At 43.7% G+C, this 20,892-nt stretch overlaps 1 protein-coding gene across 4 annotated transcripts in view; it reads left to right on the plus strand.

The window, feature by feature from the left end:
* Positions 1-20,892, plus strand: part of TNRC6A (trinucleotide repeat containing adaptor 6A) — a 169,991-nt gene that overhangs the window by 114,581 nt on the left and 34,518 nt on the right. For 3 of the 4 annotated variants that reach the window (XM_077449322.1, XM_077449324.1, XM_077449323.1), the window contains 9 exons: positions 5,353-7,893; positions 8,647-8,811; positions 9,188-9,363; positions 12,528-12,608; positions 12,714-12,765; positions 15,490-15,629; positions 16,043-16,189; positions 16,584-16,715; positions 17,853-17,990. In XM_077449322.1, the coding sequence (XP_077305448.1) occupies positions 5,353-7,893; positions 8,647-8,811; positions 9,188-9,363; positions 12,528-12,608; positions 12,714-12,765; positions 15,490-15,629; positions 16,043-16,189; positions 16,584-16,715; positions 17,853-17,990 (3,572 nt within the window). The remainder of the gene's footprint in view (positions 1-5,352; positions 7,894-8,646; positions 8,812-9,187; positions 9,364-12,527; positions 12,609-12,713; positions 12,766-15,489; positions 15,630-16,042; positions 16,190-16,583; positions 16,716-17,852; positions 17,991-20,892) is intronic. The other variant, XM_077449325.1, reaches the window with a different exon arrangement.

Consider the following 20,892-nt stretch of genomic DNA (forward strand, 5'->3'; position numbering starts at 1 on the left):
GGGGGGCGTGGCTACATATGACACGTCACTGGTCTCTGTTTCAAATCACAGGCAGAACAGGGAGATGCTTGTTTGCATTAGCATCTGCCCGTTCTTCCTCCCTGTGTGACGATCGCGGGTATCCCCATGGACATTGAGTTCTTGGGACCCGCAACCCGACTCACGGAGCGTGCCACGCGTGTGCGCAGCCAGGTTGTGCGCCTGCAGGCTGCCTCCTAAAGGGCAACAAACAGGTACGTTAGTTTGCCTGTACGAGCCCTTCTGCCGATGTATATTAGCGTGAGGCGGTCGGCAAGCGGTTAAGGAGCTGCTCTTTTTCTGCAGAAAAGTGAGTGGTCGCCAACTAGTCACAAGTATTTTTTTTGTGGCAGTGTGGAGGGGAGCCTTCCCAGCCAGCAGAACACACTACTGCTACTGGCTATAGTTGCAGTCGGTAATCGTATGTAAAGAAAACACCAACCGGCTGGTTGTACCCAAGTTGATTGATGGATTGACTTGGGCACACTTAGCCTGCCCATAGATGGATCGAATTCCAGCCTGTCCCTGCTGAACCGGCCAAATTTCAACTTCAATCTATACAGCTGATAAACTGTTCACTGGAGGTACCTGCAATGTTTTTGCACAGAGCAGCCCCGATCCTCTTTTTTTGGTTCCCTGCTGGCGGACCTGGATCCCCCCCCCCACCCCCTGCATAGTACTCCCAACTCCCAATAGCAAGCCTCTTGCTATAGGGGCACTCAAGCAGGTTCATCCCAGCTCTCTCCTCATGGGCTCACAGTCTGAGCCAGTGGCTCCGCTGCTGTGTGAGCCAATGAGAGAGAGAGACCCCGGGAGAGCCACTGCTCTCCTGCACATTGCTGGGTCGAGATGGAGCTCTGGTAAGTATAATGGGGGGGGGGGGGGGGGCATTCAGAAGGTGCATTAAGGTAAAAAACTTGACTTTTAGAACCACTTTAAGTGGTGACAGAATGTATAATGAAAACCTGCTAATTTTTAACAATACAATGTCATTGTTTCCCAGATAAAAACCTTGTATAGTAGTGTGACCGTTTTGCGTTCATTCACAAAATGCAGCTTCCACCAGCTAGAGAAGGTATCCTGGCAGTTGATGCATCACATCTGTGCACTGTAGTGCTGCAATGAGAAACTGCAATTCCCATCATGCAGCTGTAATTGTAGCGAATGGGCATTATTATGATCAAGATTTGGGGCTGGTACCTTGTGATGGTAAACCGGCATGGAGAGTCAGGACAGACCAGGAGACCCCCAGCCTGTTAAGTGTAAGATCATGAGAAGTGGGACAGGCTGAGAGCCGCCTGACTTGCCAGTCAAAAGACGTAAATACAAATGGGTGGTTCATACTGGATGTGTCTGGTGAAAAAACAACTTTATAAACCTGTAATTAAGATTTTAGATTTAAATTGAAAAAAAATACAATTTCCTTGGTGCATTTATTGGCTGAACAGCTACAGAGCTCAGCTGTTCTTAACAGGGCTTGAATCGCATCACATGCAGTAAAACAGACTTTGGCCTGTTATTCCTGTAGGCACCTTTAATGCTTTGTATTATGCTGCATTTTAACAGCTCTGGTGGATTGACATTAGAAGCATCTGTCATGGTTTATTGAAGATGACTGCGCTGATTCATTCTACCAGCCCTGTAGCAGTATAGTACAACACTTTGCAGCAATCTAGCCTGGAGGAAAAAAAAAATGGTACAGGATGAAAGATTTGTCAAAAATCCGTCAGTCCCCACCATTAGCCTGGCAGTGGATAATGAAGTGGCAGATACTGAAAATGAGCCAGTATCGTCTAAACCGATTCGCAAAGCCTTAGGGCTCTTGCTCAAGGGTGCATTTTTATTACTTCAGAATCTAGCAGTAAGATCCTGTATAAAAAGTTGTCCATACGCCGTATGCATTCACTGTTTGTGCAATGTTTATATGAGTTCAGGATATATGGTCGCTGCTGCTCACTGCAGTTACTCAGGGTCAACCTGTAAATATTAACTGTATGTAGGCAGCACCTCAGCTGCGGCTAATTACACACTATTGAAGTTTATATCTCCCCCTGGTTGAGTTAAAGTAAAACCTAAAGCTTTAGTTTTTGTTTTGTTTTTGTTTTTTTTACCAAAATAATAAACATGTTAGACTTACCTACTCCGTGTAATGGTTTTGCATAGAGCAGCCCTGATCCTCTTCTTCTGGTGTCCCCGGCCAGTGCTCCAGGCTCCTTCTGTCCGTGAATGCCCCCATAGAAAGCTGCTTTCCATGTATGGGCAGCTTTAGAACTGTAGCCATTCATTATTTTAATCCTCTTTATTGTTCGCCCATCAGTCTCCTCCTGAGTGGGTAATTGACTGCTTTACTAGTTCTCTAGTGTGTCTGCAGAGGATACAGATTCATTGTCTGCTCCTCCCAGTACACAGCTATTGCAGATAAAACCAACATTGTAGCAATTTGTATTACAGGGAGCTCAGCTGTTTACCTTTTGTATTTCAAGCTATGCATAATGTAACCGATTTCTATGGGAAAACATGTAGGAACCTGTTCTTCTGTTAAAATTTTGAAAGTTTTCAAAGAAAAAAAAAAAAAATGGTTCCAATATTGCCCTTGAGTTTTTGGATGTGTTTTGGGGTATTTAGGTAGTGCTATCCTTAAAAAGAATAGTCCACCTTTCTGATCATGTTTCATTATGACACAACCTTCAGTGCCAAGCTAAATGGTGGTAGACATAAAAAGGGGGAAAATAAAAATGCTGAGTAAAGAAAGGGGCACAGAGAGGAAAGTGGTTTAATAAGGGGAAATAAAGAGTTGCGGAAGCTCTCCAACAGTAGTGGCAAGGTAAAGTTCTCCTGATGCTTTATAGCTCCACTAACAAATTTGGTAAGTGGATCTGTAATCCCCCCTCACCTCTATCTAGGTCATGTGGTTGCAGGGCCCCACTGGGAAATGCTTCTTCTGTGCCTTGGAGCACAATCATAGACGTAGATAACATGAGAGGGGATGAGTGATGCTATGGGTTGAATGGTGTTGCTTGTAAATGGCAGGACAGCCAGAGTGAAGACAGAAGTCAAACATGGTGCTATGTATTTATCAAGGTACATGCGTTTTATGGCTGTTGGATCTTTATTGAACTTCCACTTTAAGTTACCCTATCACAGCAAGATGAGTAAACTCCAAGTTGGTGACTACATAAGGTGTACTCATCACTAGAAGATGATGGAAGTCTCCCCGATAACCAGCATCCACCATGGACACATCTGTGTCGCGTGGTCTGACCCATTAGACATGCCTTTTTACTGCAGGATCATTCAAGTAGCCTGTGACTTTTTCTTAAGCCTTTTGCCTAGCGGAAGAAAAACTGCACTTGATAGCTGGTTATAATTGCCATCTTTGTTTGCATTAAGTCGCCGAATGGGAAAGCATGAGTTCTGGATTATGGCTTTCTACTTAAGTTTCCCATCTACTTTTTCCTCAGCTGCAGTCCACTTAGACCTGCGTCACTGCTGTTTTTCAATATGGGTTTATTTTTACTCTGTGATTTAGGGCTGCTGGAATCTGTTTTGTTACATGAATAGCTGGTGACTGAAGTTTCAGATCTGTTGCTAGGAGCTGTTTGGCTGTTTTTTTTTTTTTTTTGTGTGTGTGTGTATAAGGTTTTAGACTTCAAGATTGTTCTAGGGAAGTGAAGTCCTAACTCTGCTCCCCCACCCTCCCTCCTTCCTTCCCCCATCCTCCTCTCTTCTCTGGATTTAGAGAACACAAATAGGAAGTTAACCCCCCCCCCCCCCCCCCATCCCTTCGTTCGTAGCCATGGCTTGGATTTCTGGCTCCCTGTTTGCGGCTGGCTGCTAACTTGACAGTCTGCATTAGAATTTCTTTGGAAAATAAATGACAGTTCTGTATTTTAGCCCAGTGTTCTTGTTGCATGGTGTCATGTCTGTTACCACATTACTCGATATCTTGTATAAAAAATTTATTTTTAACTCTGTTTTAGACAGCTTTCATCTTTTTATATCTTTTTTTTTTTTTTGTGTGTTTTTTCACATGGCAACCTTGGCTGATGATCTTAAATTTGAGTTTTGCAATCTTGCTTTGCTTGCGTGTCTTTAAAATGCTAATTGCTGTGTATTTGTGTGCATCATATGAGATTTACAAGCCTGGTGCATAGCTTGCACTTTAAAAGTCAGCACCACCTGAAGCTGGTATTTTTGTGCTTGCTGGTAAGTTGGAATACGTGCTGTTTTTTTTTTTTTTTTTCTCTGGTGGAGTGCATTGGCAGGCTTTCACTAACCGTTTTTCAGCTCTACTTGTAGGCCATTAAACTGAAATGCAGATGTGGCATTCCCTCTGTGATGGATTCTCATAATACAAGCACATCGGACACATTGCAAGAGAGGCAGTGACAAACACTAGGCAAATCTTGCTGTTGTAACCTTTGAGATGGGTAACAAGCCAGTGACTGACTTAGCCCACTAGTGCCCAGACAGTTTTACTTGTAGATTTAAAACTATAAACCACCAAAGGAGTGCCAGACCAAAATATAAGAGTCCAAATTGCTTTAATGGTTCACTCCTAATACAGGGAATGTCCTTAAGGGACTGTAAAGGTGGGCCATACATGGAACGAAATTTGGCTGCTTCAGCAGGGGCCAGACAAATTTGGATCAGTGTATGGGCAGGTTATTCTACAGGTTGTCATCTTTACAACCAGCCTGTTGAGCTATTCCTGAACGATCAGTACCTCCAGCTACAGCTGGCAACACTGATCAGTGTGTTCTGACAGCAGGGAAGGCTGCGGAAATACAAAAAAAGGATTTATACAACATTGGCTTATATTGCTTATATAACCTGCTAAAAAGGCAATAGATTACTGTTAAACAGGATGAAAAGATTGTGCAGTGGCAGTAGTTGATGCTTGGTGTATGCTTAAAACATTATCTGTTTCACCCCTTACTTTGGACATGACAAGATAAATGGTCAATTCCAACCAAAAACTCCAGTTTCGGGTATAAATCGGACAGCCAATCATCCATTGGCCTTTTGAAACTTACTTTTGTATCTTGCACTCTGTCAAATATATTTCTGCGTTTGACTCCTTGAGTCTGCTCACTTTATGCAACCATGGGATGGTGATCTTTTGTTTCAGTAGAAACCCCCGTAGAAATACGTCTGCAGGATATGCCAAGAGATACAGATGCAAATGGGTAATTCAGATTGGCACCCACTCCACAAAATTGTTTTGGATGAACTGGATGTCGCATGTGCCACAAAGTTTGTGTGGATTTTTTTTTTTGTGTTTTAATTGCAAGCTTTAACTGATATAACTTTAACTTTTCTTGCTTTTCCCAGATCTCAATCATGGCAGTCTAGGCTCTCACTATGAAAGTTCACACTGGGGATCAGTCTCTTCCAATGGTGAATCAGGCACAAACTGGGAAAAAGTCATTGTAGACGGCACAGACAAAGAGGCGTGGCCATCAATCACAGGAAACGGCTCAGAATTGGCATCAAAATGTATGGATATTGACTCTACACCAAACTCTGGGCTGGAAAAGGGCCAAGTTGTGCCATTTGGAGACAACGTAGGGGAAATGGATACCATAAGGAATGGCATTGGGCACGGTTCCCAAAGCAAACTTTTGGTCAACAGCAATAATGCAGGCAGTGGAAGTATTAATGGCCCATGGGGTGTCACTCATGGATCCATGATAAGCACATGTCAGGATGGCCCCGATAGCAATTCAGACAGTAGGCACAACCGGATAAATGCTTGGGGCAACGTTGTTACGTCAAATGGAGTACCAAATCCAAGCACTTTGAACATGAATGGCAACCACGGTGCCTGGCCTGTTTTGGACAGCAATGGACATACCCTTAAAGGGTCTAATAATTCTGGCACAAATGTTCCAAGTAGTACTATAGGTCAGGTGTCTAACAATCGGAGTATTAACCCTAAAATGGGCAATTCTGTCCCAGGCTCCTGGGGAAGCATTCAGGAGAATGGAGATTCTGAACTCAGTGGTACAAGGAAGGCTTCTTATAGTGGACAACCTCAAAACCTTAACACTGAAATGACTGGACCAAATAACACTACTAACTTTATGACCTCTAGTTTACCAAACTCTGCTGGTTTAATGCAGACAAATGAACTGCCTAACTCTACAGGGCATGGGGCTTGGAGTGCGAGTAACATGAATCAGTCTCCACTTCACACCCCCTCAGTTACAAATGGCACTTCCATTCCTCACCTTAGCAATGGTGAGGAAACAAATGGCGGATCATACGGTACTACGTGGGGTACCTCCGGCTCCAATTACTCCGGAGATAAAAGTTCGGTCCCTAAAGGGCAAGCTAATGGCGACACTGTGAATGCGACTATAATGCAGCCGGGTATGAACGGGCCCAGTGGCCCAAACTTTAAAATCAACGGGAATAAAGGAGGATTATGGGAGTCGGGGACTGTAAACTCCCAAAATATGCATTGGGGAAGCGGAAATGGAGGGACAGGTGGAAATCACAGAGGATGGGGAAACCCAGCACAAAACACTGGCACTAATATTTCAAATGTAGATTGGAACAAACCTTCTAATAATCAGCATTCCAATGACGGCGAGAATGCAGAAAATGGCAGAAAGGCATCAAACACCTGGAAATCTGCTGAGAAAGAGAACACGGGACAAAATTCAACAGGGTTAAGGGTCAACGAGACAAGTAATGTATGGGCCAAAAGTACAGGTACGGGGGAAAGTGAAGGTAGCATAGACAGCACTGGAAGCCAGAGTGAGCAAGACAATGGGCAGCGGCCTGTAGACAGGAGGAAGATGGACCAACACGCGTTACTCCAAAGTATTGTAAATAAAGGTGATCTTGATCCTCGGGTCTTGTGCAACTCTGGCTGGGGACAGACTCCAATTAAACAGAACACTGCCTGGGAAAGCGAAGCTGCTGCGCAACGGAGCGACAGAAAGACTGACAATGGAACAGACGCTTGGGGGGCCTCTGTGTCAAAGACTTCTAACTCAGGGGGATGGGTGGAGAAACCCAACCCTAATAGCAATGATACCTCATCAGTATCTGGGTGGGGAGATCCAAAGCCTGCTACAGGGTGGGGTGATGCCAAAGGCTCCGTAAGCCAAGGGGAATGGGGGGATCAATTTGCTGCTACTACTGGAACAGTCAAGAGCAATCAATCGTGGGGTAATGGTAAAGAGGACAGATCTAATTGGAACGATGCACAAAAGGTCAAACAAGGGTGGGAGGGGCACCGTAGCGATGGTTGGGGGGACAATTCCAAAAGTAATCATTGGGGTGGAGCCAAGCCAGGTCCTGACAATGATGGTGACAAATCTGGGACTGGATGGGGAGATAAAAGATCCAACTCCTGGGGTAGCGGTAATGCAAACAACTCATCAGGCTGGAATGAGCCGTCTAAAGCCAATGCTAAGCAAGGATGGGCAGAGCCAGCCAAGCCCACCCAGGGAGGAGGAGACTCTTCCAAATGCGGTCCAACTGAAATCGAGAGCGAACACCTTCAATCAAATAATTCATCAGAATGGGGCAAAAAGCCAGAGACTGGGTCGTGGGTAGCACAGCCTGCTACCAATAAACCATCTGGATGGTTAGGTGGACCAATGTCAACTCCAACAAGGGAAGAAGAGCCAACAGGTTGGGAGGAGCCCTCTCCAGAGTCTATCCGACGCAAAATGGAAATAGATGATGGAACTGCAGCCTGGGGTGATCCCAACCAATACAAATACAAGAATGTGAACATGTGGGATAAAAACACCTCTAATGCCACCACAAGTGGGGCAGAACACCAAACCCAAGTGCATCATCTGCCCCCAACACCAAGTGCCGTGCCAAACAAAGAGAGCAGCAGTAACGGCTCTGGTAAGTGCTTGGAATATTTTGTAATGAAACCTTTCTTACACCTCGGTCTTATGTCATGCCTAAAAATATATACATGAAATCCCTGTCTAGACCAGCTATTTGTTCCCACTGTTGATTTTTTTTTAGCTATAATCTGAAGTTCAGCAATATTGAAGTAGCAATGATGTGTAGCCTGTTCATTTGTTAAAAAATGTTTATGGGCTATGCTACCCCATACCCTTTTCAGGAATAGTTACCACTTTAGCACATTGAGGGTCTCGATGACATCTCCTGGCGTCCCCAAAACAAGTCTTCAGGTTAATTCCTCTGAAGTGTATTGGATCCTTAGCTGTACACAGGGCCATGACTTGTCTCTTTCCAAATCGAGATCTGTCCCTTTCCCTCATGTCTTCCCTCACCCTTCAACTAATAATTATGCCACACATAGACTCCTTATCCCTGTGTAAGCTACAACTCCAAGGGACTTTTACATAGCTTCCTTCGCTCCCAGTGGTAGGGGATGAAAAGGATGATTAGTATATGATGCATTGAAGTGAACTTTTTTTATGCCTTGTGTGGACAAAGCACATATTCACTGTTAAGTAAAAATTTACATAAATAAAATTTGCATTTGGAATGGATCTAAAATCATATTTTACTTATGCAATAGTCTATCCAAAATTTATATTCAGTTTTATTAAAAAAAGAAGAAAAATCTTTTAGGCAGGTATTGTGCTTGTTCATACATTCAGTAGTTTATTTTCTTTGTTGTAGGATGGGGTGAGTCTTGGCCAGAGACTCCAGCGCCAGCAGTAGATAATGGTACATCTGCATGGGGCAAACCTATGGAAACTGGTGGTGGCTGGAGGGACCAAAATTCAGAGGCTGCATCCGGATGGAGCCAAACTCCTATTGGCCAGCAGGCTCCAGGCAAACCCGGTATGTATATTTTCAGAAAGACCTCTTTCACACATGCCTTTAGTGGCAGTGAGAGACTGACAACACACACAGCCATTCACAACCAGTCACATGTAATCTGACATGCAGAGATTACTTGTGGGTGATCAGTTCTGGACACTTACTATTTGCCTCCAGTGCCAATCATCCCCAGGTAATCACTGCATGTCAGATTACTGACATGGTTGCATGAGCTGTAAGTTTCTTAATGCTTTGTGGGGCTTCCCACCCCCAACTGTTGGCACAAACCCTGCTGGAAATCTGAAATCAACCCTTAAATGGTGAGAGGTTATTCTCACCTTTGCTTCAAGAAAAAAAAACCTAGATCACAAATTTAAATCCATGTTTACTTTTACAGGTCCCAAATCTATGCAAGACGGTGGCTGGTGTGGAGAGGAAATGACCGGACCTGGAGGCCGCACCTCTGGTTGGGATGATGATGATGTAGAGATAGGAATGTGGAACAGCAATTCATCACAGGACAACAGTCAGTCTCTGAACTGGCCGCCATACATGAAGAAAATGCCTTCAAAGGTTCGCTCCACTTCATACTCTTCTAAAATTCTCAGGGGGACAATTGTCAATTTAACGTTCCAAATTAAGTTTAGCGCTTGGATTTTTTGGTACTTGTTTTTTGCAAGTAACATTTCTGGATATGTATTTGCTTGCATTCCCCATGCATCATATTTTGCATTGCTCCCTCTCTACCCTTGCCCTGCAGATAAACATTCATATGCTGAACTTTCCTGTATTAATTTATGTTCTGCCCAAGACCTCATACTCTGATACCATAGATTTACAGCAAGTAGACAGGGCTATTCTGATGGGGTACCATCATCTATATTCTTTTTAATTCAACATATTTAGTCTTATTTCATAGACCACTATTCTAATGTATTTTTACTGTAAATCTTGAATTGAACTGCTGAAGTGGCTACGTACAATGATAACATAGGCAGTATAGTAGCTATAGCCATTCCTGGTGTGAGGTGCATGAATAAAGTTGAACTCCATTTAAAGGGGAAAAAAAAGGGACGGATGACATATTTTACCTGCAAAAGGATCTGTATATGCCCATCCAGTTTTGAGGTTAACACAATTCTTCCACAGAGAGCAACCGTATCTGGTAGTGCAGGAGACCTAATTTTTCTCTACTCCAGTGTAAAGAACACTTGCAGGTCTTGACACTTCTCCAGTGTTTGGCTGGACAGTCAAGGGAGAAGCAGCAGAGAAGATCATTCCTTTATCTAATACAGTGGTTCTCAACCTTTCTAGTGCCGTGACCCCTTCATAAAATTTTCCCAAGTTGTGGGGACCCCTAACTGTAAAAAAAAAATTGTAGCATGGGTTGTCAGCACCCAAGGCAAGACAAGTAATTTGCGCCCCTAACCCACAGACATTTAGCGCTCCCGGAGTCTCTTCCACTCGTACATTAAAACCCGTTATGGTACATTTTAGGATGTACCACTCTTTGTTCTCCTTTCTTGCCCTTTTATCTCTCTCTATCCTAATTTCTTGTCCCCCACCCCTCTTTCTAGCCGTCTTTCTTGTTCCTTCTGTTGTTCTTGTTCTCCCATTTATTTTTTTTTTTGTTCCTTCCCCTCTCTTCCTCTCCCTTCCATGTTTCTCTATTTTATGCCTTCTCTTACTCCTTGGTGGGGGGGTGAGGAGAATGGGAGGAGTGATAATGTTGGGGGGAGTTCTGATCATCCAACTTAGGTGCTCTTGATCAAGGTCATGTGCTGATCTGAGAACTGTAGTGGGGACTATAATCACAGGCAGTGTTACTCACTGTGTCTCTGACTTTGTGGTGTCTGATAGCAGTAACGCCTATGCCGAAATCAGGAAATGGGGTCTCCTCGAGTCCCTCCCACTTCACATTCCTTACCAGTCAGCTGACCTCTAGCTAAACCCCCCCCCCCCAGCCATGTCGTGAACTGAATGGGGGTGGCTGCTAAGAGGATGAGTGGGCTCCAGGAACAGCTCAGCTAGGCGGCCACGGGCTCCAGGGACAGCCCTGCTGGGAGGACCCAAAAAGGCTGGGAGAGCGATGCGGACTTCAGGAGCAGCCCAGGATTCAGTGACCCCCAGCAAATCATCATTCGACCCTCAGGATGAGAACCACTGATCCAGTAGATGTATCTAGTGCTGCTGTTTCATCTCCCAATTTAAAGCGGTTGTAAAGTCAGAAGTTTTTTTTTATCTTAATGCATTAAGATCAAAAGCCTTCTTTGTGCAGCAGCCCCCCTAATACTTACCTAAGCCCCAACTTTGTCCAGCGATGTCCACGTTTTGGCTGTCCGAGACTCTCCCTCCTGATCAGAAGAGAGAGGAGGGGGGGGCAGGGCCAGGCCACAGCTTTGTGTCTGAATGGACACACAGAGTTGTGACACTGCTCGACAGGAGGGAAGGGGCCAGGAGCACCGAAGAGGGACCCCGAGAAGAGGAGGATCAGGGCTGCTCTGTGCCTATCCACTGCAACAGAACAGGCAAGTATAAAATGTTTGTTATTTTTATATAAAAAAAACTTTACAATCACTTTAAGATTGGATAGTGGAAGTAAATGATATCAAGGCATATTCAGATTCCTAATCTGCTTACATTTTAACTGCTTCAGGATTACCCACCTGTATTTACCTGTGGACAGGTGGCTCATACAGGCACAGAGACATACATACCTGTTTATTGCTGCCTTCTTCCAGGTTCAGGGCACTCATGCCTAGCCACCCACCCCGACTTCATACTTGCATGTGTTTTTTATTTAATTTGCTCTTGACCATCCATTGTTAGTTTTTTTTTTGTGGGCAATGCGACATCTGCAATGGCACTTTTGCCTATGTTTAATTGTACTTCCAGGATAGTACTGCTGATATGCCTAAGTTCAGTAGGGACCAGCCAAATTTTGGTCAGTGTACGGTCTTGCTCAACTGAAGTAAACAGTTTCACCTCTGTTGAATGGACATGTTGAAAAAAGGTTTCAAGCTGCAGCTGGTGATCTGTTAGATCTGACAGTAGCAGGAGCCACTGTCTGAATGCAGTGTCTTGACTGGGGGATTTCTTCATCGACTTTTGGTATAGATGTACTGATACGCGATACGAGTGAGTACACAAGTACCGATACTTGTGCTCAAGTACTCTCCAATTCCAATTACCAATACCGTGCAGTGCGATTTGAGCCCATACAAACTCAATGGGCTCAAATTGCTCTGTAAAGCATCCCATGTGAGTTGAATAGGAATGTGGTGCATTTTTTTTCCCCCATCCAAATCACATGTAGCTTCCCGCACCACTTCTGTGTGAACCCATGCTAAAATCACTGACACAGGAGCGTTGTGGGAAACAGCATGTGATTCGGACGGGAATTGCACAATGTTACTATTCAAATCACTTGCAATTCGCAGTAGTGCGATTTGAGCCCATTCATTTTGTACGAGCTCAGATCGCAACACAATGGTGCTGATTTTAGGTATCAGAGCATTTGCCTGAATAGAAGCACTCACGCAAATGCTTCATATTGGCACCGATACCCATGTCTGTGCAACCCTAGACTTCGTATGTGTGGATGAAGGAATCTGTTTATTTTCTTTTGTTTAGCCTGCTGGCTTAAAAAAAAAAAAGTGTATGGCTAGCTTTAATTTTACTGTTTTCACTTCCTTTAGTTTGTGTTTATTGAGCAATTTTTATTTTTTCACCCACAGGGAATGATGAAAAATGGAAACAAACAGGATGATAACTGGATGAATCCATTTGTAAAACAGTTCAACAACCTAGGATATTCAGTATGTTTAGATGGACAGGTTTTGTTATGCTTGTGTTTTTTTTTTTTTTGTGTTTTTTTGTGTGAAATTGCTTTTGGCTAACTTTTTTGTTCCACTTCTTTACAGAGAGAGTCACCTGACGACCCCTCACAAAGCAATAAAATGGATCTTTCTGGAGGTACGTATGAAAGGGCAGTTTGCTTTAATGGTACTAGCATTACTGAAAACTTGGAACTCAGAACAATAGTTTGTATAACAAAAGATGCTGACACAGGTTGTGACTACTCAGTCTGTGTGCCTGGTCAGTGTACACAGAAACATCTGTACAAAAACTGGAAACAGGTAGGATCTATTTATTGTTTAGTGTTTGTCACATGTGAGGAGGAATCCATGCGGGCTGCAAGTATTTATACTTACAAATGCTATTGCATAACTTTCATAGATGTTGACATATGAGGTTAGGAAGTGCTTGCTTAACAGTATGGTTTGTCATGTTGAAAAGCTAATTGCGCAGCATGGCTTTTAGTTGTGGTTAAATCATTGTTGAAGTTTAAGTCATTTAAAGCCCAATTGCAGTCTCCATCGAAACTGTGTACTTCTACTTGCTGTTCAATCAAATGCTAAGTGATAGACTAAATACAGAAGTCTGTGGCATAGACTTTAGACTTCACACACACCCACTGCTGAGCAAGACCTACAGCTCACCAATCAGTAAAGCTCATGTTCCTGCTGATTGTAGTGTAGAGAAAGTAGGAGTCTTTATTTTTTTTTAACATTTCCCTTTTTGTAGGCATTATAGTGTAACGTGTATGTCTGGACAAAAAAAAAATCAGTACATGTATGCAATACATGCACGTTTTTCTTTTAAAAAATGCTGCAAGTACAGAAAAATACCTGTTGATCTGCCAGAATTCCATTGAGATTCTAACATCTTGTTTGAGCTGCCCACTTGGTACCTCTGCTGCACTGAAATCCTAAAGCCACCCTGCCCATTTTTCCCCATAGATTTCAAAATATCTCCTCCTCTATGGAGATGAGAAAGGAAGGAGTTTTATACCCTAGTAGCAGAGAACTGGGCTGATCAACAGCTATTATCTTAAAAGTACAGTACAGGACACATGCAACATGGGTTATAGGCATGTATCTTCAGGTGATTGGACACTGGCTTGCTTTTGAGGACACGCCACCCCCTTGGCTCACCTCCCCTATAAGCTTTCCATCATGAATTCTCCATTATTTGCTAGCATCTAAAAGTTATGGACCTCTTCTCTTTTGCTGAGAAATCAGATTCACTAGTTTTATTGATGCCAGGCTCTGAGCCACAGGGTGCTATACAGGTCCAGGGCCAAGGTTTATCGCAATGGAACCCAGTTCCAAAAGACCCCTTTGGGGGCATGTCCACCGTGACAGGCGAAGCCTGGACTTTTACAGTCCAGCATCATGAACTAGTAATATAGGGTCACCCTGTGTCTGACTGTTACACTCCAAACATAGCCCCATTTTTACAGTATTAAATTCGCAGTGCAAACTTTTCTAACTTGATGCTAAAATTTAAACAGTTCAGTCTCAGGTGGTTGACCAGGCATTACATCACACCAACACTACCTCTTAAAGCCTAGATACTCGGGTGCTTCCTCCCATCCTTTCGCCACGAGTATTCGTTATAGGATGGTCTACTTCTGGGTTACTGTGTGCTTCTTCCAGACACGCTTACCCTTTCTTTTACGTTTGTTGATGGCCACTGCTTGTCGGTACTTTTGACCAAAGGGTTTATAGTGCTACATATTTAGGTGTAGGACACCAGGCAGAAAAAGAATAAAAGATCAGAGCACCACCTATAGGCAGTCCAATTGTGTCAGTGTTACTTTGGCCAACAGCCCCTCAGTGGGGAGCCAGTGTATCCTGGGAGTTCTACCCACTATCGGCTGCTATACGGGTAAGTATTCCCACTAAGGCCTCCCTCTCCTCTGGTGTGGTTGGCAGGCTGCAGGTACTCCCTGGGGTATTGGGCCCTGCAGGGTCACCTCCCTTCCAGGCCTGGTTGTCGTTGTCCAGTCCCCACCCCCATCTTCTGGTCCTATGCCATTGGATGTACGGTCCTTGAGTCATTTGTGTCCTGGGTGGAGGTGGCAATTAAAATAACGTTCTCTGCCTAGACCTTCCTCAGATAATTCTAAAATGGAGACTCTCTCCTGCTGCAGGTCCCACTTTTCCTGCAAACTTAGAGGATGTGGCTCCCGATTCCTCTGATTCCTGCAGACGCTCAGTACAGCTGTCTGCCCATAGCTCCCTACGGACAGACGATTACTAAAATGCAGGAAGAATCAATGAACTACGAGGACGCTCACCAGCGCCCTCACAGTTCATTGAGAACTACAAGCCATCTGTCGACAGGACTTGTAGTTCATTCATTCACAGAACTCTGTGAATGATGCGCCTGTGTGGACACACATACTCAAAATCTTGCTGGTGTCTGATCACTTAAAGCTATGCACCTATAACCCATGGTATATGAAAATGTTGCCTGTGACATGTACTGTACATGTAGACAGGTAAGTCAAAAGGCATTTTATTCTGCACTTGCAGTTTTGAGACAAAACATGGGAAGGTTTGCATGTATTGCAGAAATATACTTCATATTGATTTTTAATTCTGTGCTAACATAGATTTTAACACTGAATTCCAGTTTGGCAGGGGCCTTGACATTTACTGGTGTTATGCAAAAACTGAGGGGGGGGGGGGGGCGCTACTTTAAAGGGAAGATAGCATAGGTCATATTGTATACATATCTCAAACCGTCAGTTTCTTCCATACATATCTTCCATCCATACATATTTGTGGTTTATAGGTGGTTTCTCTTTTTTACACATGGAAGCATAAACTATTATGTTTGTATATGCAGGGATGTTGCCAGACAAGAGAATGGATATGGAAAAATCAGGCCTTGGTGTTGCAGATTACAGCAGGGTGGTTGGGAAAGGCCCTGGTCCACGACACTTTTCCAAAGAGTCTTCCATGGATCACAATCCTTACTTTGATAAGGTGAGTCTATTCCTTGAAAAGTAGGTTAAGTCCTCCACAACTTACCCTAGAGCTGTTTCTGTATGTGGGACACGTTCTGTACTCTTTATCCTCTCTCCACGACAAGCATTTTGCAACTCCTCACATAAATCATAATCCGACTTATTCAGACAGATTGTTTTTGTACGTATTTGGCTTCTTTGTCTCCTAGTAGACTCTAGCTGTTCAACATTCATGACTGCTCACTGTAGTCACCCCTCTGTTTTAGTGTGACATCTTGCTTTTCCTATGGCACTAACCAGCGCTGTTTTTCTGCCTCTCTCCCTTCTGTCACCATGCTGCCTTCCTCTGTGCTTTTGCTCCGGGATCCTGCTCACACCCTGTTTCCACATACTCCGGGCCCTTCACTCATTTTCTACTTCGCCCCTCTTCAGGATGGCATTGTAGCAGAAGAGACACAAAATCTGCAATTTCTTGCCAATCAGAACATGAAGCTTCCCCCTCTAAATAGTGCACTACCTACTCAATCCCTTGGCTCTTTCACAGGGCTGGCCATGCCAAATGTCAGTTCTGTGAGACAGGTGAGTCTGCCAGGGGTGCTCTGTGCCTATTGTATATGTGTACAGGACATTAATCATATTTTATTGAGTAAGCTCCATAGTGTGAAAGCCTCTCTGCATGTCTAATCTGATTTTGTTTTGGTCGGCCCTGTAAATACAAAAAAAGGCCAGTATGGCAGTTCATTGCACAGATAAACACTAACAAAAAACAAAAAAAAAAGACTGCATTATCTGTTAGTCATTTTAACTTCATCTGGTTGGAATTCCTAATGTGTAGAGAATATCAATTGAACGTTCCCTTGCAATAGGCACTAACCAAAGGATCTAAATCCAATAGACCTAAGAACCTAATGAATATGCTGTATTTAGTTTATTGCCAACTCTACCGTTTTTTGTTTTGTTTTTTTCTTCACAGAATGGCAATCCCAATATGTTTGGTGTTAACAATGCAGCACAAGCTCGGGGCAATCAGCCTCAATCACAAGCACTCAACTCATCTCAGCCTAATCTCCGTGCTCAAGTGCCTCCTAATATTATGCCCCCTCAGGTAGGTTCTCATCTAGCTTGCCAGGACTGTTAACTAAAACCAGTATTTCCCAAACTCTCATCAGTTGTGTGCATCTGTCATAACTCTAAGTGCCCTGTCAACCAGAATGTAAACCTCATTGCTGAAACCCAACATGTGGCTTAAAAAAAATATCCACCTTTTGTAGAGCAAAAACTTTTTATTTAATTGCAAAACAGCAACCTTCAAGGAAAAAACCCTCCCTGTGTGGGATTAGGTTAGATGGGGTAAATATATTTATTGAAGTGTAGAGTACATATTAATGTTTGATATGTTTTGTTATGAGTATGGGCTTTCTTAGTAGAACTAACTGCTCTAGTAAAAAAAAAAACCTACAGCTCGGTTCTGAAACTTCTGGAAACAGCATGCGCCTGTGTATGGCACGCCCCAGCTTCTTCAGGACTGTGTCCCTGGATTCAGTACACAGTCAGGAAAAGTGCTGTAGTGTCCAAGACCCTCTTTGCAACTCAGATGCTCAGTGTAAGTGAGCATTTAGGCTCCATGCACACAGTATGCTCAAAGAAGTCGTTCTGGACGTCTGAGTGCTGGCAGGAAAATGCTGCTTTAAAAACGCACTTTTGTCTGCGTTTTGCATTGCCGTCAATGTGCGTTTAGCTGCACTAGCTTTTAGCCACGTTTCTCTGCCTCTATTCAAAATCAATGGTTCCCTATGGGAGCCCATTGATTTGAATAGTAGTCGCACCAGAAGTCGGATCATGATGATCCGACTTGCAGTGCGACTTGTGTGCTGAGGATGTTGAAGGGAAATCCCTGCCCAATTTTTTTAAAAAATTGCCTTGGGTTTCCCCCCAAAATCCATACCAGACCCTTGTCCAGGCATGCAGCCCAATAAGTCAGGATGGGGGGGGGGGGGGGAGGAGCAAGTCAAACCCACCCCCCACGGACCATACCAGACCACATGCCCTCAAAAATGTGTGCTGAAAAGCTCCTAAGGTACCGTAGCTTTTCAAGTGAATGAAGATAGGACTTGCCTCTTATCAGAAGTATTCTTGATCTTTGATGGAAAGCAACACAAATAAGTGACAATTTACCGTACATGCTGATATTGTGATTTTAATATAACTTGATTTATATAGCTTTTATTATGTTTTTCTTCAGGTCCCTCCTTTACTGAAGTATCCACCTAACAATGGGGGACTGAATCATCCACTGTTTGGCCCCCAACAAGTAGCCATGTTGAACCAACTCTCACAACTAAGTCAACTTTCCCAGCTCTCTCAGATCTCTCAGCTGCAAGTAAGTTTTGCTTTGATTGTTATATAAGGCCTGACAGATTTTGCTGGAAATGTGAAGCCATTTCTATCTGCAGATCAAGTTCTGTTGGCATTAGCCAGTGGATTCATTGCCGCCACATTCAGAACTATAGTGTTTACTATGTATTCCAACATGGACACATACTGTCAAATTTGTTGCTTGCTTAACCACTTCAGCCCCCGGAAGATTTGGCTGCTCAATGACCAGGTCATTTTTAGCGATACAGCACTGCGTCACTTTAATGGTAAATTGCGCGGTTGCGAGACGTACCCAAACAAAATTGTCCTTCCCCCCCCCCCTCTCAAATAGTTTTCTTTTGGTGGTATTTGATCATCTCTGCGGTTTTAATTTTTTTGCTCTATAAACAAAAAAGGTCAGTTTTGAAAAAAAACTAAATATTTGGTACTTTTTGCTATAATAAATATCCCCAATTTTATTTTTATTTTTTAAAGAAGGCAAATTTTTTCCTCAGTTTAGACCGATGCATATTCTTCTATATATTTTTGGTAATAAAAAGCGCAATAAGCGTATATTGTTTGTGCAAAAGTTATCACGTCTACAAAACAGGGGAAAGATTTATGGCATTTTTATTATAATTTTTTTTTTACTAGTAATGATCAGTGATTTTTATCAGGTCTGCAACATTATGGCGGACAGATATGACACTTTTGGGACCATTGGCATTTAACCAGCGATCAGTGCTATAAAAATGCACTGATTACTGTGTAAATGTCACTTGCAGGGAAGGGGTTAACGATTAAGGGGTTAATTGTGTGTCCTAGGGAGTGTTGCTAATGGGGGGGGGGGACTGCCTGAGTGAGACCGATCGTTGTTCATATTTAGTATGAACAACAGATTGCTCTACTCACCCCTGACAGCACGGAGATCTGTCTGTTTGACAGGTCTCCGTTCTGTCTGTGTGTGGAGCAATCGTGGGTGCCTGGCGGTCATCGGCGTTTTGGGCGTGTGCGTGCACCTCCAGCAGTGTACACGTGCCCCCTAGTGGACAAAAGGCAAACCAATGTAAGTTAACGTTGTTTCGCCCAGGGGAGCCAACCTGCGGCGGCTGATTGGGAAGGGATTAAAGGAAATGTTGCCTAGGGGAAACATGGAGGTTGCCTTTTCCGAGTTATCATTCTGCAAATGCTCAAAGCTGGACTCTTTTGGGCCCCGTCTACACGGGGCGGGCTCAGTTGGAGTCCGCTTGCTCAGCAGGCGGAAACCTGGTCCGTTTCCGCTCCAGTTATGCAGCACAACACAGATACAGCCCGCTCTGTCCTGTAGGCAGATGGATGTAAACAGACCGCCTGCCGTTTACACCTGACTGCCATCCGATTCACCTGATGCCGGTCTCTCCACGGACATATGTCCGTTGACGCCCGTCTCTCCACGGACATATGTCCGTTGACGCCCGTCTCTCCACGGACATATGTCCGTTGACGCCCGTCTCTCCACGGACATATGTCCGTTGACGCCCGTCTCTCCACGGACATATGTCCGTTGACGCCCGTCTCTCCATAGAGGGCAGTGGATGGTCTGATCGGGTCCACCTAAAAAAAATTGACAGGTGGACCCGTTCGAACCGCCGGTGTGAAAGGGCCCATAGTTTGTAGCTCTGTAGTTTGTCACTGACCCATCACAAGTATGTTGACTTGTGAACTTCCTTGATATGAGTACGTGCTGCAGCTTTTTGTATCAGTCCATATGTGTGAGAACTCAAGGTATTCAGTCAGTTTTAAATTTGCTGGCTTGCAGTGGTTAAGTCTAATGAGGTGTATTCCACCTCGTGGATTTAAGCTCCCATTACTCACGAAATAAAAGATTTATCAATAGTTCTGATGCTGGACTTTCGGATCTCAGATCTTGCAGCTGCAGAAAAGTGTGAAACCTACTGTCTGCCCCTCCTCTCCTGTTGCCTAATAGCAAAACGCTATGTATTATACGTATTCAAAAAATCCAAAGCCTTTTGTGAATAAGCAGCGAAGGTGAGGGGTGGCCAGAGCTACTGCTGTGGGCATGTCTTGTTGCGGCCCAGGCCCCCCCCCCCCCCACATTACTTTTTTGGGGGGGTGGACGTTTTGGAGATCTTTACACTACCCATAGGTAAAAGTCAGCGATGGGAGTTTGCTCCCACTTTAAGTATACATTATGTTTTTTTTTTTGCAGTTAATGGGCTATAGATTTTTACCAAAGCACGACTATCGCACATATCTTATTTACATATTGTATGTGTGTGTTATATATATATATATATATATATATATATATATATATATATATATTAGTATGCAAACGTTTTAGCCAGGTGTGACAAAATGCTGAAACATAAGAATGTTCTCCAAAATATATGTAATTGTTTTTATCAATTTTCAAAATGCAAAGTCAACGAACAGAAGAAAAATCTAAATCAAATCTATATTTGGTGTGACTACTCTTTGGACTCAATCCAGCATCAATTCTTGCACACTTTGTACACGGTCAGGTCAGGTGTATGATTAATCAGCTATGCCAAGCAAGGGCTAATGATCATCAATTTTATATGGAAGTTGAAATGGTCAATAACTGAAACGGCTGTGCAGGAGGGTTAAAACTGGGTGAGGAAGGTGAGTTTGTGGAAGATCGTTTCATGTCACAGGTCATACACCATGGCAAGACTGAAAATACAAGGTGGTTATACTGCTCTCCCAGGCAAAGATTTCAAAGCAGACTTTTGAGGAAGTAGATGCAGTGGTTGGCCAAGGAAATTTACTGCAGTAGATGACACAATCATGCTTACTTCCCTTCTAGAGCAGAAGATATCCAGCAGTGCCATTAGCACAGAACTGGTGGAATCCAGTGGGACCCAGTTACACCCATCTACTGTCCAGAGAAGTCTGGTCAGAAG

The sequence above is a fragment of the Lithobates pipiens genome, unplaced genomic scaffold (genome assembly GCF_037356315.1).
Source record: "Lithobates pipiens isolate NorthernLeopardFrog02 unplaced genomic scaffold, aLitPip1_a1.2 Scaffold_22, whole genome shotgun sequence".
NCBI lineage: Eukaryota > Metazoa > Chordata > Amphibia > Anura > Ranidae > Lithobates > Lithobates pipiens.